Raw genomic sequence first — 17,510 nt, forward strand, 5'->3', positions numbered from 1 at the left:
AGACCTTACAAACTCGCGCTCCTAACTTGGTAACTCTTCGACAGAAGGACTTTAGTATACTTTGTATTTTGTACCCAGTTGCTCATAAAGGAGTTCTTTGAATTGTCCGAGATGATCCCGTCACCAGCTTTTGAATGGTCGATCCGTTTTTTTGTCGTCTATTTTATGTACTTAAGAGAACAGTCAGTTTGTTCTTTGTCGTCTGGTTCGTGTGGGTCTTTTAGGAAGGCATTAAAAGCACGTCCGCCCTCGTTCCATTTCTCTCTTTGTTTCTTTTCAAATTCTTGTTAAGTCTCTTTTTAACATCAAGCCGTTTGATCACTTCTGCTACCTGAAACTAATAAGCTTATAAAGCATCCAGATTAAAACAAGCCCTCTGTATATAATGCCACAGTCTTTTTTTTAATAAGGCATGAGAAGACTCCTCGCCTGTGGACAGCAACATAGCTGTGCCCTTGGCGGTGACCACAGATCCGCCGAGGCACATCCTTATCAGCTACCAAAGTCAATGAAGGAATTTCCACGCATAAAACTAATGTTCGCACTAATATTTCTCTATAAACCGTGTCATTAATTCATTTGTAACTTAATAACCGTCAATATTAAGTGTCATCGTCGTGAGTCACCGGAGCCGATGGCTCCAAGAGTTGAATAATCCGTGAAACCTTGAACATTCAAAACACATTCGCGTTACACGTGAAATTCAACTTGCCATTTTAAAAGCATTTGTGCAAGATTTACGAGTGTGCCGCGCGCCCAACGGTAGAGTAATACGAGAACTCCGGTCCTTGATGTCAATGCATGCGTACCGTCGACAAAAAAGAAATCGTGAATATTTTTTTTTATTTTTTTTTCTTAGATGGTTGGACGAACTCAATGCCCACCTGGTGTTCAGTGGTTACTGGAGCCCATAGACATCTACAACGTAAATGCGACACGCACCTTGAGAGATATAAGTTCTAACTTCAAACCGAAACGCATTACTGCTTCACGGCAGAAATAGACAGGGTTGTGGTACCCACACGCGCGGACTCAAGAGGTCCTACCACCAGTAAAAGAAAATCATTCAATCTGTTTCGACTATTTAAAACTTATCACATTTTGAGTGTACAATAACTACAATGCTAGGCGCATAATCGCTTAGATCATGTTCGTAGTTTCGTCTCTGTCACTCATACTTATATCACACATATAAAGTAATTCATTATCTCTTTCTAAAGTACTATGTGTAAAACAAATAATTAAATTCACAATCTCCAGTAGAATAAATTATATTATTTATTTGAAAATATATCTAAATAGCGTTTTGTAATTGTGAGCGCGTTTATAGCGTTATAAAAAAACTGAATTAAGATTGTAATGACAAAGAAAATAAATAAATTTTAAATATAAATATAATATTATTATGAATTGCTGTATTTACGTATTTTTCGCAAGCTCACTCGTGATGTGCTGACGCTACTTTCGAAATATCAACAAACTCCTTATGTCATCCGTTGGGATTTTTAATGCGTACAGAAATATTTACAATTTTTTTCCCAGAACCATAGACGCTAACACTTAATGCGCATTCCAATGTGCTTATTATTCGAAGTTATTAAGAAATACGGGAACAATCTGCCAAAGGTATAGCTGCTTAGGCTACCAGCGAATATGCAGAACGAAAAAAAAAAAACAATGCACTAAGACCTTAAAAAAAAAGCTGTGGGAACTAACGCTGTTTGTGTAAAATGGAACGTAACATTTGATAAATATTAAATTTTTTAACAGAAGCTCTATAATATTTTTTTTGTACAGAATACCTCTTGTAGGCGTACAAGCATACGGCGCACCTGATGGTGAGTGGTTACCATCGCTCATAGACGTCAGCAATTCCAGGGACAGAGCCAAGCCACTGCCTACCACAAAATATCGGATATAAAATGTCAAATTGCAATATGTTACACAGTCTTACATATTTCAATATTTTACGTATCCGTATATAAATCGATTTTAAAACGCCCACTGAGTTTCACGACGGATCTTCTCAGTAGGCCGCGTTTCCGATCCGGTGGTAGATTCTACGAAGCACTGCTCTTGCTAGGGTTAGTCTTAGCAACGTCGTCAGGTTTGAGCCTCGTGAGTTTACTTACTAGTTAAGGTTACGCTGAAATGGTATCTTAAGACCATCAGCTTAGGTAGGAAAAAAAAAGGTTCTACGGCATTTGTGAAACCGACCCATGTGGACTTACTTGAAGATATTTGCTTGTGTACCTTATAGTTCCATAGCCTCGATACAAACACAGGCGTCTTACTGATGGGGCTTAGTCGGTAGTCGTTCTGCGGGGCAAGTGCTTCGCGCGCCTTTTTCAAGGCGTAGTCTCCTGCGAGGAATTCGGAGAGGTGGAGGACCTTGACCCTCCTCGTCCCCCTCTTCCTCTCAGGAGGCGCCGGAGTCCGACGTAACCCGGTTCGTTACCCCCCCCGGACCGGGTATCCGTAAATGGATTCCCCAGCGTTAAAAAATAAAAAGGCGTCTTACTGATTAGGCCGCATGCATTTAGCATAAACAAAAATTACTACTGTCCGTTCCGACGATTTGCCTAATGTTTAAAGCACGTTGCACAAGCGAACTCGTCGTGTCACCATCTTTATTGTTGCAATATCAAACACAATGTGTGTTTACATTCACATGATATCTTCATTGAATTCTTCTTCAATCAACTGAACACGTAGCTTGTATATATACACTGAAATTAATACGTCAAGCAAATACTTTGTATCCCTTTTTACGAAAATTGCGCGGACGGAGGAGTATGAAATTTTCCACACTTATAGAGAATATAGAGAAGAAGTGCACAATGCTAATATTTTTTTAAAATAATGCATAAAAGGTTACATTAAATCAATAAAGAAAACACTACACACACCACATACCATGTATTTGACGCACACACGCATGCATGCTATTTATTGTCAAACTTTTGTTCTTGACGTCTGTTGTCAAATTGAGAACAGATTAAATATTGTTTGTCTTTGTAAATATTTTTTATAGTGTAGTCTTGGCGAAATTTGTGATTATCGAAGTATAAAATACAATCATAATAGTGTACAAACTTAAAATTCCAATTAATTATAGTCGAATGTCGACTACTGCGGGACCTCTAGTACACTGAAATACGGTTTTAAATGTGTAAGTTTCTCGTGGGAAATCGTAAATACGTGTTTTACGCGATAATGCTTTTACTTTATCTGAAAACTATACGTACGCAACGAACATTCGTGAGTGTAATCCAGTGTGCTTCGTGCGAGTTTCTTAACGTACTCGATAGCGTAAAAGTTAACTCAAATTTGTATGCAGTTGGAACAGCGCCCCTAGCGGCAAATGTAGATAACGTTCCGACTTCATACAAATGTTAGTTAACTTTTACGCTATCGAGAACGTTAAAAAACTTGTACTAAGCACACAAGGGGGAATGCTCGGGTAGACTACGCATTAGACCTGACCTTGGGGGGGGGGGGGACGCGAGAAGTCCAAACCTTTTTAGTAGCTTTAGCGAGTGGTGATAATTGTTTATCGAAGCCAACAGACATCACCAATACAACGTAAATGACGCAATTCAACTTGAGAAGTGAGTTCTAACTCTCAATTCTATAATACAACGGCTGAACATTGAAAATTTGTTCTAAAATTTACACTAATTTTTCTTTACTTTGAAACCTTAAGTTCGAAGCTAAGTCTAATAAGCTTCGTCACTATTTACCTTTTAGTGAGCTAAAAACCTAGACATCTCTGTCGTGTGGAGACCGTAACGTAAATTTGACTTAGTGCAAGAAAGAGACGAATATATATGTATCTAAGATGTCATCATATAAACACAGAATTTCCGTTATGTGTAAATTTCGTAACGCTAAAATTCAAATTTCTCCCATTTAAACTAATAAATATTTCGCTAACTCTCTCGTTGCTAAGGAATATATAATATAAATAAAATAAATATATATTTTATCCGTATAACAATGTTATCGTTCAAACATAATCGAATATAATCTCTGCCTACCTACCGAAACAATAGAATTGTAAAAATTGGAAATAATTGAAACATTGATTGCGAGGTAGATAACCCCTTTGCAATGTTATTTTTGTAACAATTTATTTCCATGACGATCTGCCCCTTCCAACACTACATGACGATCACGACCACTCTGTCAAGAGCAAATATATTAAGTGTATAATCTATGGTCAAGAGTGACACGACTGAGAAGAAGAAAAAGAACAATTTATTATCCACCTAACCCTTTATTTAGTAAATAGCTTGTTTAATAAATTCACAGCAACTGATTATATCAAAGAATTAAAAAGCTTGTTTAATAAATTCACAGCAAACTGATTACATCAAAAAATTAGCGCATAATTAATTGATATTTCTCAAAATTCTGGGTGTGAAGTCGAAATCGTTTTGGCGTGGAAATTTTAAATCAAGGATATTATTATCTTTTGCAAATTGTACGTTTCCGATTGTATCGGTGCGATAAAGATATTATGATTTGGTTAAATAAATCACAAACATAAAAAAAATTTTCATTGTCAAACCGTATCATGCCTTCGGAATTCATTTTCACCACTGAAACAAGGAACTTGCCCCCAAATTAATCTTTAAATTACTCGTATTCAAAAAATACGTTTATATAATATACTAGCTGTACTCGCCCGCTTCGCTGGGCATTTAAAATTAACATTATTATTTATTGTCATTATTATTAGGGAGTTCAACACTCATATAAATATCAGCCTATCCATTAAGCACATGTATTTTCTACATGGATACCAAGTTTCAAGTCAATCGGATCCATGGTTCAGTAGTTATAACGGAACATCCGTAAAAACCACTGTAGATTTATATATTAGTATAGATTAGTGGTCCCGCAGAAGTCGAAATTCGACTTTAATCAATTGAAATTTTATGTTTAAACATTATTATGGTTCTATTGTCAAATACTATTGTACTTATATAATATAATCACAGATTTCGCCAAACAATATTCATCTATTCTCAATTTGACCACAGACTTTAAACACTAACAAAAGTTTGACAATTGACAATAAACAAAGAGTATATTTATATATTTGTGTTGTGTCAAATACATGGTAATGTGTGTAATGTTTTCTTTATTGATATCACGTATCTTTTATGCATTATTTAAAAAAAAAAATTAGCATTGTGCACTTCTTCTCTATATTCTCTATAGGTGTGGAAAATTTCATACCCCTGCGTCCGCGCAATTTTCGTAAAAAGGGATACAAAGTTTTTGCTTCACTTATTAATATATAGATATAGATATGATGAGAAATAATAAGACAGGTATGCGTTACTAAGAACTGATCGGATATCACTACAGTGCTGTTTCTGTGTACGGACGAACATCTAATCCACCTAATTAACTGTTTGTTAAATTACAAAAACCCGATCTTAGGATAAAAACAAAAAAGACATTAAAATCCTAGGAAAAAAACAAACACGAAGTAGCAAAGCTTAGCAATAGCAATAGCATAGTTTTTTTATCGGGCTGGGGTCCGAAATTCTTAAGGGGTGTCCTGGCCTAGGGCCTGGTATTTGGGAGTTAACGGTCTGCTGATGTTAAGAGCAGACCGCGGGCCTAACATTAAAGCGCATAGCTTCACTTAACATTCAAATTGCATTTCAGTATCTAGTGATACTACTTCTAGTGAAGGCCCATACAAATTGGTTTCACCGTGGGGACACCCACAGACACAGCCCACTGAGTTTCTCGGCGGATCTTCTCAGTGGGCCGCGTTTCCGATCCGGTGGTAGATTCCGCGAAGTACTGCTCTTGCTGGGGCCAGTGTTAGCAACACTCCGGTTTGAGCCCGTGACCTCACCTACACGTTACGGCGAAGCTGATATACCCTCTCAAGGCTATCAGCATAGGTAGGAAAAAAAAGTGGAGACTTGCTCGCACACAGAGACCGATAACGAATTACGATGCTTTTTTTATTATCTTAATTGTTTCGCCGTGATTCTTGAACTTAATAAATTCGATTAACAAAATGCATTAATATATTATCAAATTTTATCTCGAACTGAATGACCAGTGACCCGAGAATCGTGTCGTCTAAGTGATAATTTCGATGTTTTTGAACACAAATCTTTTTTTTTATATTTTCACTTCTTACTTCGTCTAGTCAAGGATTCGATTTACTTTTCGGTACAAAGGTGACGTAGAGTTAATTGTGTTTAGAGGGATCTTTTGATGGTATCCCGGAAACACACAGCGAAGAACAAGCTAATGTTTTGGGATATGAATTAGATAAAGAAGTTGTGCGCGACTCTAAGTTCATATATTTCGTCTCTGAACTAACTGTCATAAATTTTGTTTAGAAATGCTTGTCGTAGGGATTTCCGCTCATTTTACCATCGCTCCGACCACTACTTGACTAATCCATAGGGCCGTCTTATCCATTACGTCACAACGTAATCATATTGTTATTCTGCAATATAGCACTTGAACATCGCCGTCAATAAAAAAATTACAAACCGGTATTATTGTTCTTAAGTTCAAAGTTTAAAAGTAACAAATCTCTATATATAAAAATGAATTGCTGTTCGTTAGTCTCGCTAAAACACGAGAACGGCTGAACCGATTTGGCTAATTTTGCTCTTGAATTATTTGTGAAAGTCTAGAGTAGGTTTAAAATGTAGATAAATATGAAAATGCTCGGAATTAAATAAAAATAACAATTTTGTTTTTCCTTTGATGTGTCCCCCGTCGGACGGATTCCTTTTGTTTGTGTTTATTTTATACAAAAATTTAGGTCTTTTATTTATCGATTGAGGCACTACGAAGTCTGCCGGGTCAGCTAGTAAAAAATAAAAAAGGCGCCAAAGTGACTGAACATTTTTAAAATATAGCTCCATTAATCGAATATGTTTGAATTCGAACGAAACACAGCGCTACCAACATTAGGAAGTGTATAATTTATTTCCTTTTATTTCATCATAATTAACTTATTTGCTCGCTGTTATCATTACCAAAGACCCGTGACATTTATCGGCGCCAATAAATATTATTTTCGTCGTGACATTAACTTGTTATGCATGAACGTATGTATATTGTTTATGCAGTAATATTATATAAAAAAATTACGTGAACTATTCCCATAATAATTATCTATATTGATAAAACAAAGGGGGTAAAATGACTGTTAATGCAAAGGCGGGAAAATAATATTTGCTATTAAACTTCAAATATTCAGTTCGGTCCTTTGAAATTCCAACAATATGTAATAGTGTTTGTTTCACGCGTTGCAGACATATCTAAAACTGCTTTTCCAATTTAATCTCACGTTTTTTTTGCTACAATTTTATTACTTCCGACGCTTCGAATATTTTACAGTTTTTGTGAATTAACTAAAACTGCTTTCAGACTACGCCATAATATAATAGTATATAGTTTAATATATAGCACAACAATATCGCGCACCATACGAAGTTATGGACACGTTCACACTGTACTGTACTATATATGTATTATTATACCGCTTATTATAGTATACGGCTTACTTACTAAAACAAGATCCCCCACAAAACGTTCAATTACTATCTGTTCATAGATTTAAGAAAACTGTTAAGGAACGTTTGTGCAACAAGGCATATTATAATGTTAAGGATTATCTACTAGATGGCACTACGTGGGAATGAGGCGTTCGCTCCTGGCCTTTTCATTTTTCATTATTATTTTTATTTTTTAATTGTATTTTTTGACTTGTTTTTTCGTTTATTGCAAATACTGTTATTAATTTAAAAAAAAAAAAAAATTGAGAGAAACAAAAAGAAAGGCCGCTGAGTTTGTTTCGCCGGTTCTTCTCAGGACAGTGGTGTTTTTTTTGGAACCGGTGGTAGAGTTAACATTGTTATTTATAATTGACATTCAACAAGTGTGTTATACTGACATCTAAGTTGAAATAAATGATTTTGAATTTGAATTTGAATATGCTATACTTTATGGCACTATAATATAGCGTAATCTGAAAACAGCCTAAGCTGCTTTTAGTATAGCAGCGTATACCTACTTAGCCGTAGAACATTGACTAAGTCGACCATTGTGACGACGACCTAATTGATATCCCCAATTGTGATAGCTTTTTTTCTATCTATACTAGTAACCTCTAGCGGTTATGCCTGCGTCATTGAGCGAGTATGTGAGCTCACGGGGCTCTAACCTGACGAAGTTGCTAACACTAGCCCTAGCAAGAGCAGTGCTTCGATCTACCTACCACCAGATCAGAAACGCGGCCCACTGAGAAGATCCTGCGAGAAACTCAGTTGGCTGTGGCTGAGGGTGATTTTTTAATTTTAAGTATTATTTCCAACACTCGTGCGGGAAAAAAGCAATGCTTCTTTTGTTTTGATGAATGCACTCTTAATTTTCAATTGTTACAGCTCAAAAGACGATGAGATTGACGGGAACTGCATAGTTCGCGCCCGCGGTCTTCCCTGGCAGTCCTCAGACCAGGACATCGCAAAATTCTTCAGGGGTCTAAATGTAGCAAAGTAAGCCTGGTTTATCTATCTATTATTCGCTCTGTAAGCATCGAAGTTCTTGGCTTATAACTAAGACTCTTGCTACTCAATATGAGTTCCATTATGCCGGATGGTGATGTAGTCTAATAAAACCAATCACGCAAATTTTTGACAAGCCTACTATCTTGCTGTTGTATTGCGATATTGCTCTGACTAGTTCTGCCGTCATTCCAATGGAAACCACGATCATGCCTCAAATAACAACGGCGTATTGTCGCATATGGTTTCTGGAGTCTGGCCACCACAAGATGACTCCAGAACCTGTTTTCCCACCGTTCAACCCTATCTCTAATACTATTTACCTACACGCTTAGGATAGACAGTTGACATTAATTCTTAGAAGCCATTCTCAACTTTATTGCGCTAGTTAGGGCTGGCACAACATGTCTTCTTCATTATAATTGGCTATAGTTTATGACTACTGTCTGCTTAACGCGAGCCCTTCGTTGATGGATGAATCAATTACCTCAATGTTTTTCCTCTAAGGGGTGGAGTAGCTCTTTGCCTATCACCGCAAGGCAGACGTAACGGCGAAGCACTGGTTCGATTCGTGTCACAGGAGCACAGGGATATGGCTCTGAAGCGGCATAAACACCACATCGGCCCTCGGTACATTGAGGTAAGTCTTCTTCGTCAGCATCAGCGAAAAGACGGATAATTACTGGATATCCGCCTCTTTAAAGAGCCTTACCACGACGACCGGTGCGAGAACTGCGGGGTTGAAGTGTTGGGGGGCAGGGTACATTATTCGCTAAACCTTAAGGGTTCTTCTTCTCCTCACAATAATTAATATTTAGATATTTTAAAGGTCATGGTAACTAAACTAGTGATAACCCTATTGCGAAATATTTGAATTTAAACAACTATATACGTTCAGTAACTTTTTTGTAATACGACGAAAACTTTTCCAGCAACAGACAAAAAAAGCCATTCCTTTTCAATATTAGACAGTCCCGTACAAGTGAAGACATTAAAATAGGAACAATCGACCCCAATAGCGGGGTTGTGAAGGGTTATCATCGTTCTATTATTAGCTTCAAAACGCATCCTTAGTTAGTGGAGTTACGTTGCTTTGAAACAGTTTTAGTTTGAAGAAGAGATCGAGAACATCCCGATATCTCTGTCTCGCCCGACAATGACGTCATAAGCTACCACGCAAACCATGTTTTGTCATTTAACTAATAAAACATGGTCGTTTCTGAAAGCACTCGTAATATTTGAAGTTGAAAATACGTATTGAAATTAACATTACAATAAGATTACGTCGTGAGCCGATTTTTTTTTCATTCCATCCTTCCTCAACTTATACAATCGTCAGGTTATTTGCTGAGCGTTGTAATTTTCTATAGTATGTCAAAGCCACTTCTTCAGTCTTCCACACGGTGTGAGGTTCCTGCTATTTGTTTCCAACTACGCCTGTACGACTTAGTCCCCTTTTTTATCGGGCGGGGGCCGAACCCCACGAAGTGTCCGCATTTAGGGGGCATGCGGGGTATCTGGGACTAGACGGTCTGCAGATGTAGGGAGCAAAGGCGGCCCTAAGGATATTTTGGGGACTTATCCACCAAACGACCCGCTTTACACGACTACGTCCTCTAGGCTGTCGCTTTTGACCTTCCTTGCCTGCTTAGTCAACCTAAGAAAATCCATTTAAGTACCTTACCCAAAAGATCATAAACGATCTAACAAATTATAATTACAGACGACTCCCAGTATAGTGACTTTGACTTCCGCGGTGAAGGAATAGCATCGTGTAATAAAAATCAAATCCGCAAAATTATAATTTGCGTAATCACTGGTGGTAGGACCTCTTGTGAGTCCGCACGGGTAGGTACCACCACCTTGCCTATTTCTGCCGTGAAGCAGTAATGCGTTTCGGTTTGAAGGGCGGGGCAGCCGTTGTACTGTTAAAAGTGAGACTTTGCAACTCATGTCTCAGGGTGGCGGCATTTACGTCGTAGATGTCTATGGGCTCCGGTAACCACTTAACATCAGGTGGGCCGTGAGCTCGTCCACTCATCTAAGCAATAAAAAAATTTAATAATAATATTCAGGTGTACCGGGCGAGTGGTGAAGATTTCCTCTCGGTGGCTGGTGGCGCGACCTGTGAAGCAGCTGCCTTCCTATCGCGAGGAGCGCGCGTCATCGTCAGAATGCGAGGATTACCTTACGATGCCACTGCTCAACAAGTCGTGAGTACCTACCTTGACGACAAACATCACTACATAAACAAATTCGCTTTCTCTGTCCCTATATCTGTCTGTCCCTATGTATGCTTAAATCTTTAAAACTACGCAACGGATTTTGATGCGGTCTTTTTTAATAGATAGAATAATTGAAGAGGAAAGTTTATATGTATAATAACATCCATTAAATAGTGGAGATATCAATAATAAATTACAGTTTCCGAAGCGAAGCGAGGGCGGGTCGCTAGTTAATAATAGCTTTGATGCAACTACAAAAAGCTGCTATATTAAATACACGTTGGACATGTTCGTAAGTTTTTAGTAATAGAAGAAAACTCAACTAACGGACTTTAAAAATATTTATTCGTAATTTAAGTAGTAACTCAGATCGCTTTCTATTTCCGGTTTAAAAGAATGAATTGTGATTTTACCGTTATTTATATTACCTATATTTAGCTAAGGAATTTGGTGAACATCCTCGCAGTGTAAGCGATTGTTTATCCTGCGCTAGCCCATTTTGGATTACATTGCGCGCCATCCAAAGAACGTTGGATAATACCTTAAGCACCGGTCATCGTTCTCGTCGAACCCGTCGCTTGGACGAAGGGCTCGGCGAGTAAATTAACCCACAGACACAGCCCACTGAGTTTCTCTCCGGATCTTCTCAGTGGGTCGCGTTTCCGATCAGGTGGTAGATTCTGCGAAGCATTGCTCTTGCTAGGGCCAGTGTTAGCAACGACGTCAGGTTTGAGGCCCGTGAGCTCACTTACTGGTTCGGTGAATTTAGAATAACCTCACGAGGTTACTAGAATAGGCACGAAAGGGATAAAAAGGATCTCCTAGCGTATTAGGAATACAGTATGTAATTTCATTTGTTTTAGTTGGATTTCTTCACGAGCGGCGAGGACCCAGTCCAGGTCCTGGATGGTACTGAGGGAGTGCTGTTTGTGCGTCGCGCCGACGGTCGCGCGACCGGCGACGCTTTCGTGCTTTTCGCGAAAGAGGAGGACTCACCCAAAGCCCTGTCGCGACATCGCAAGCTCATCGGGTCTCGATACATCGAACTCTTTCGCTCCACCATCGCTGAAGTGCAGCAGGTAAAATGCTCATTCGAACGCAAAATAAACAATTATTATTTTCTGCCTACCGACGCCGAAAGTTCGGTTTTCCTCCCGCTGTACAGGGAAGAAAGTGTAACTTTTCCTCCCTGGGTACTGACAAGTGCGCGTGCGCGTTAGTGTCTACGTCTGCTCTCACACACCTAAAATTCTCCGCCATTGTTGTGCTCGGGTAATTTGCAATATTGTGCTTAGTGTAAAAGTGAAATAAACAAAAGGCGATAAAATTTAATAGTGAAGTATTAAACAAAGATGAGCTCATCAGACAGTTCTTATTCAATTAGTAGCAGTTTATTTAAAAATTACAAAACAGTCAAATTGTTTTTTTTTATGAGAGATGAGATGTCCTACTTTTTTGGTGCACAATGTACTATATTAATGTTAATGTGGTCTGATGTTTTCTTTGACGTTTTCCGAATTACTCTGTCTCTTTCACTCGTTCGTGTAGTTATGTTCCATCTCACTCGACTGTCTGTTTCACAATTGTGTGGCCGTAGTCATCACAGGATACAAGATATTTGACAGATGTCTGAATCTGGCTTACGGCATTTTCAAGATAAGCTTGCATATATACAAGTTCCGAACAAACAACATTAGGACCGTCGGTCTACCGAGTAATATCACCCGCTCGGTGGAAGATCTTCTCTTTCGTCGTGATCCCCACGGGAGGTGTTCTTTTTAATGAACTCTGTCTGATTTTGACCTTGTACGGATTTTAATAGCACACGGAGTCTTGTAGGTTATGTTTATAGGTTAGCTAATGTTTTTTTTATATTTGTTTCTAGACATCTAGACCGTATTTAAAGGTTAATTATTAAAAACAACCTTTTTTCTGTAAATTGTAACACTGGTTTCACATGCACTCCTGCTATGGCCAGTGTTACCAAACTCTTTTAGGTTAAGCCCCGTAAGCTCCATTACGAGCATAGATAATACAATTAATATTTAAGAGCTACAGGTCTGTGCTTAGTTAGAATAGCCCCTTAAGCTACCAGCGAATAGTTTGGGAAAATTAATATTAAATCATCGCTAAGACGTTGCCGCGTTGTCACGCGTGTGGATAGGTAAATCTTTAAAAAAGTCGATGTAGGCCTTGTAAATTGTGTTAATTTAATTCAGTCAAAATGACCAATGGTTCTGCGCATAAATATATATATCTCTAGTAGAGAATTAATTCCGAAATATTTAAACTAGCAACGGCTAGTGTTAGCAAGTTGTACTTCCTTTTTCCCTAGCAAAAAGAACTTTGTTCGACATTCTTTATCTGTCTACGTTACAAAATAATAATGTGCATTTTAACAATAAATAAAAATGAATCGTAAGTAAATACTTATTTAAAATCACATGACGATAGATACGAATGGTTTCGTAAGACTGGCGATCATATAACGTACTTTTCCGCTAGCTCGAATGAAATTATGTTGTTATTGCAATTTCCGAGTAATCTTAGCGAGCTATTTGTTATATTACACATTACAAAGATACTCACGGCAAACGCATATTATCTACCTATCGACGCATGAAAGGCAAACGTGGCTAAGCGACAATGCGTGAACTTTACAGTAGACTAATTTATTTATAGTTGAAATATCTGAAAAAAATTCAATTTTAACGAATCTAGCTGTAGGATTCACTGGTGGTAGGACCTCTTGAGAGTCCGCACGGGTAGGTACCACCACCCCGCCTATTTCCGCCGTGAAGCAGTAATGCGTTTCGGTTCGAAGGGTGGGGTAACCGTTGTAACTATACTGAGACCTTAGAACTTATATCTCGAGGTGGGTGGCGCATTTACGTTGTAGATGTCTATGGGCTCCAGTAACCACTTAACACCAGGTGGGCTGTGAGCTCGTCCATCCATCTAAGAAAAAAAAAAAAAAAGTATTGAAATGATTTTAATAGACCTAGAAATATATATTTTTTGCGCATCGAATATGGTTATTGCCTATCATTTATGTACAAAGCAGTTATTGTCGCTTAGTCACGTTTGCCTTTCAAGCGTCGATATATAAAATAAATAGATATGCACTTTATTATTACACTACTTAACAGTAAATGAGTGTTGCAATGCGCGGATTTATCGCCTAATTTCGATCTCTTTCAAACAACTTAGGTTAATGGTAACCATATTCTCCACACAACTTTATTACACAATCGGTATTACACTTTTTTACTACACTATCGGTAGACAGCGGCTTGGCTCTGCCCCTGGCATTGCTGAAGTCCATGGGCGACGGTAACAACTCACCATCAGGTGGGCCGTATGCTCGTCTGCCTACAAGGGCAATAAAAAAAAATATTACACAAGGTTATAAATTGTTTGCGATGTGCGATGTTTCACGATGTTTCTTCCAAATTCATTTATTCCGCCATTTTTACTTGATTGAATAACGAACATTAAAAAAAAAATTACCTATGAGCTTGCCAGTTCATGGCCATTTGAAACGTAATAAATACTAAATTAAAAAAATATATATATTTAAAAATGTAGGATTCCGTTTTCAAATTCATTCATTTTTGTTTATTTATTAGTGTTTTTTTTTTTCAACTATATGTACGCGTTAAAAGTGTCAGCTATTATGAAATACGAGTTCCGTCGCGGTGCACAAACGACTCACAACATTAATGACGTGTCCGGAGTAAACATTACAAACGAATGCAAGACTCGTTTGCCTAATATTAAAATAAAATTAGTTTTTTTTTATGGGATTTTATGACCTGGTAACTATTAGGTCATGTCTTATTTTAATTTGTATTCTTATTTTTATGAAAAAATGATAATATGGAGTGAAATTAAATAAAATGAAGATGGTTAATTTGATACATTAATTAACTGGGATGAAATTAAATGAAATGAGATGAGGTGATATGGGATGAAATATAATCTCAGTAAAATGGTGGTTTTTTTACTGAAATTTTTTCAGTGGACTTTTTGGAGGATCCCGAGAAGTTACGTCCAGCGGCTTTGTTTCAATTTTCCCACATTTGTGGACTTTCACAGATATTAAATAATTAATAAACCACCGTTATTACATATTTAAACCCGAAGAAACACTATATAGACAAAATAAAACAAATCACACAACTTCACTCCTCGCGTTCCCGCCAAAAACAATGGAATTAGTAATATTAGTAGACAGATTATACACAAAAAAAAGAAAGACTATTCATAAATATTAGTATAGGATATTTCCTTAATAATAATATGGCCGATTACTTCTCAAAAATATGAAAAGCATCATTGTTTTAATTAAAATTCCTTAAGTTATATTATTGATCTTCGGTTGCCTTAGATCTTTCTTATTGAGTTAAGACTTTTTTTATGTCCGTAGCCTGCCTTTGAGAGATGGTGAGTAACACAAGTGTTTCTTGAGAAATATGACAAAAAAATTCGGGTCGTTCACGGGCAAAGACTGTTCCAGAATTTGTTGTTTCAAATCGTGATACCAAATCTATCTGCACATATCTAAATACGTTATTTTGAAAATTTTAGGTTAAGGAAATATTGACTTTTGCTATAAATCATTAAGGATCTTTTTTGTTCGTTTAATGTGATGCGTGTATATATACTTACAGCGTGATGTTTTTTCTTACGAATAAATTGTATTAATTTTTTTATTTACAATACTTAATTTAAATTTATTTAAACTCAAAATTTCCATTTGGGCCGATACTTCCTCCTCTGTGTATCAAAAGAGGAAAAGTGGCCCAAATTTCAACATTGGTAATGTTCTAATCAAGGATACATTGGAACAATACGATTAGGTCTTCGATCTCATGTCTCAAAGGGGATGGCGACATTGAAGATATGATGACCATGAGCTCCAGTTACCACTAGACGACGCATAAAACTGCCGATCAATAAAAAATAGCTCCTATGCTTTTTTACACTGTGAAGGTTTCTAATCCAGTCCCTTGTCATTTAAATAAATTAGTTATATGAATTGATCGTCTCAAGAATACTACACTACAGGAACACTACAGGACACCCTAATTTGATATTCCCGTGTGTTTCTTACGCAAATGTTTCATTATTTTTACAATTCACGACATTATTTACTTTCATAATCCATCGACAAATACGCCTTAATTATCACTTCACTCTATGTATCCTTTGGCTAGAATCTCTCCCCTTGTTATCGAATTCCGGTCAACACTTAAAGCCTTCAACGCAGTGAAGATTTAATTTTACGGATAGGAAGAGATACATGTCTAGATTTTTGTCTATGTTCCATTTGACATTAGGGCATGAACTCATGGACAAATTCAAGATGGTCGACAGTTAAAGCGCCATCTAGAATATGTGTGACAGCTGTCAGTTACGACAACAATGTCTGCTCCATAGGTCCTAAACCGCTCGTTGGAGAGTCGTACAAGCCAAACCAGCACCCCGTCCACGGCCCCCGCTCCCGCTGAAGGTCTTCTGCCAGTGGCGTTGGTGCCACAGCACGTTATCACATCTGGAACCGCCAAAGACTGCGTTAGACTGCGTGGACTGCCTTATGAAGCCCAGGTGAAACTAAATAAGCTCTATAACATTTATCCTTATTATTTAAGTTATTAAATTTGTTATGTTATTACTAACACGTACAGCAGTGGTGTTTTGAAGTCGACTCCCCCCACAAAACGGTGGAAGGTCCCTCTATCATAGCCGATAAGACAATCTGTATATTAACCACACGTCAATTGCAATTGTTTGCACTCCATTGCAATTAAAATATCTTAAATCGATTTTTTTTTTCTTTTCCGCATTATCGTTTACTGGGATTTTGCGTCTGTGGCGACCGCGCGCATTAACGAGTAACCCGCCTTTTTTAAAAACTTAAGAGATATCAATTGCACCAAATCTATATCCGAAGAAGCTTTGTATTGGTGCTATAAAAACTTTTTTCTGAAGCTTAGTCCTCCAAGGAGCCACAACTGATGCAGATAGAAAATGCTTTTTACGTCGTACGCACAATTAACCATTCATTTGATATTTCATATTTTACGATCAAAGGTTGAACACATCCTGACGTTTCTGGAAGAATTCGCCAAGAACATTGTCGTGCAAGGAGTTCACATGGTTTTCAATGCCCAGGTAATTTTATTATTTTCCAATAAAAAAATTAAAAGAAGACGTGGTAAAGAAAAATTTTAAGCGTATAGATATTTCGTATTCTTGTTAACTCTCTCGAACATTCTCGAAAGAGCACGAAAGCGGCAACTCTAGCACAGATAAATAAATATTCATTTGTTTTCGTACATACATATATTTACGCGTGTTTTTTTTTTAGTAAATTATCTTTATTTTTATATTTGCATGTCAGATCGAAAAAGAAATCAATCCAAATTATTGGAACATTCGATTTTAGATCCAGAGTAATAAATCATTTCATAATAAATTATAGCCTCTTATGGATCTACTATACTATTTTTATAACGAAACAGTATTTTAGAGCAATAATGTTCACGATTGACTTCCACGGCGAAGGAATAACATCGTGTAATAAAAATCAAACCCGCAAAAATTATAATTTGGGTAATTACTGGTGGTAGGACCTCTTGAGAGTCCGCGCGGGTAGGTACTACCACCCTGCCTATTTCTGCCATGAAGCAGTAATGCGTTTCGGTTTGAAGGGTGGGGC

The 17,510-nt window shown here is 37.4% G+C and overlaps 1 protein-coding gene across 2 annotated transcripts in view; it reads left to right on the forward strand.

Moving 5' to 3' along the window:
- Positions 1-17,510, forward strand: part of LOC101740369 (RNA-binding protein fusilli) — a 139,358-nt gene that overhangs the window by 99,066 nt on the left and 22,782 nt on the right. For both annotated transcript variants that reach the window (XM_038018197.2, XM_038018196.2), the window contains exons 7-12: positions 8,442-8,552; positions 9,069-9,201; positions 10,637-10,774; positions 11,650-11,865; positions 16,229-16,396; positions 16,883-16,963. In XM_038018197.2, coding sequence (XP_037874125.1) covers positions 8,442-8,552; positions 9,069-9,201; positions 10,637-10,774; positions 11,650-11,865; positions 16,229-16,396; positions 16,883-16,963 — 847 coding nt within the window. The remainder of the gene's footprint in view (positions 1-8,441; positions 8,553-9,068; positions 9,202-10,636; positions 10,775-11,649; positions 11,866-16,228; positions 16,397-16,882; positions 16,964-17,510) is intronic.

This window comes from Bombyx mori, chromosome 20, assembly GCF_030269925.1.
Source record: "Bombyx mori chromosome 20, ASM3026992v2".
NCBI classification, from domain to species: domain Eukaryota; kingdom Metazoa; phylum Arthropoda; class Insecta; order Lepidoptera; family Bombycidae; genus Bombyx; species Bombyx mori.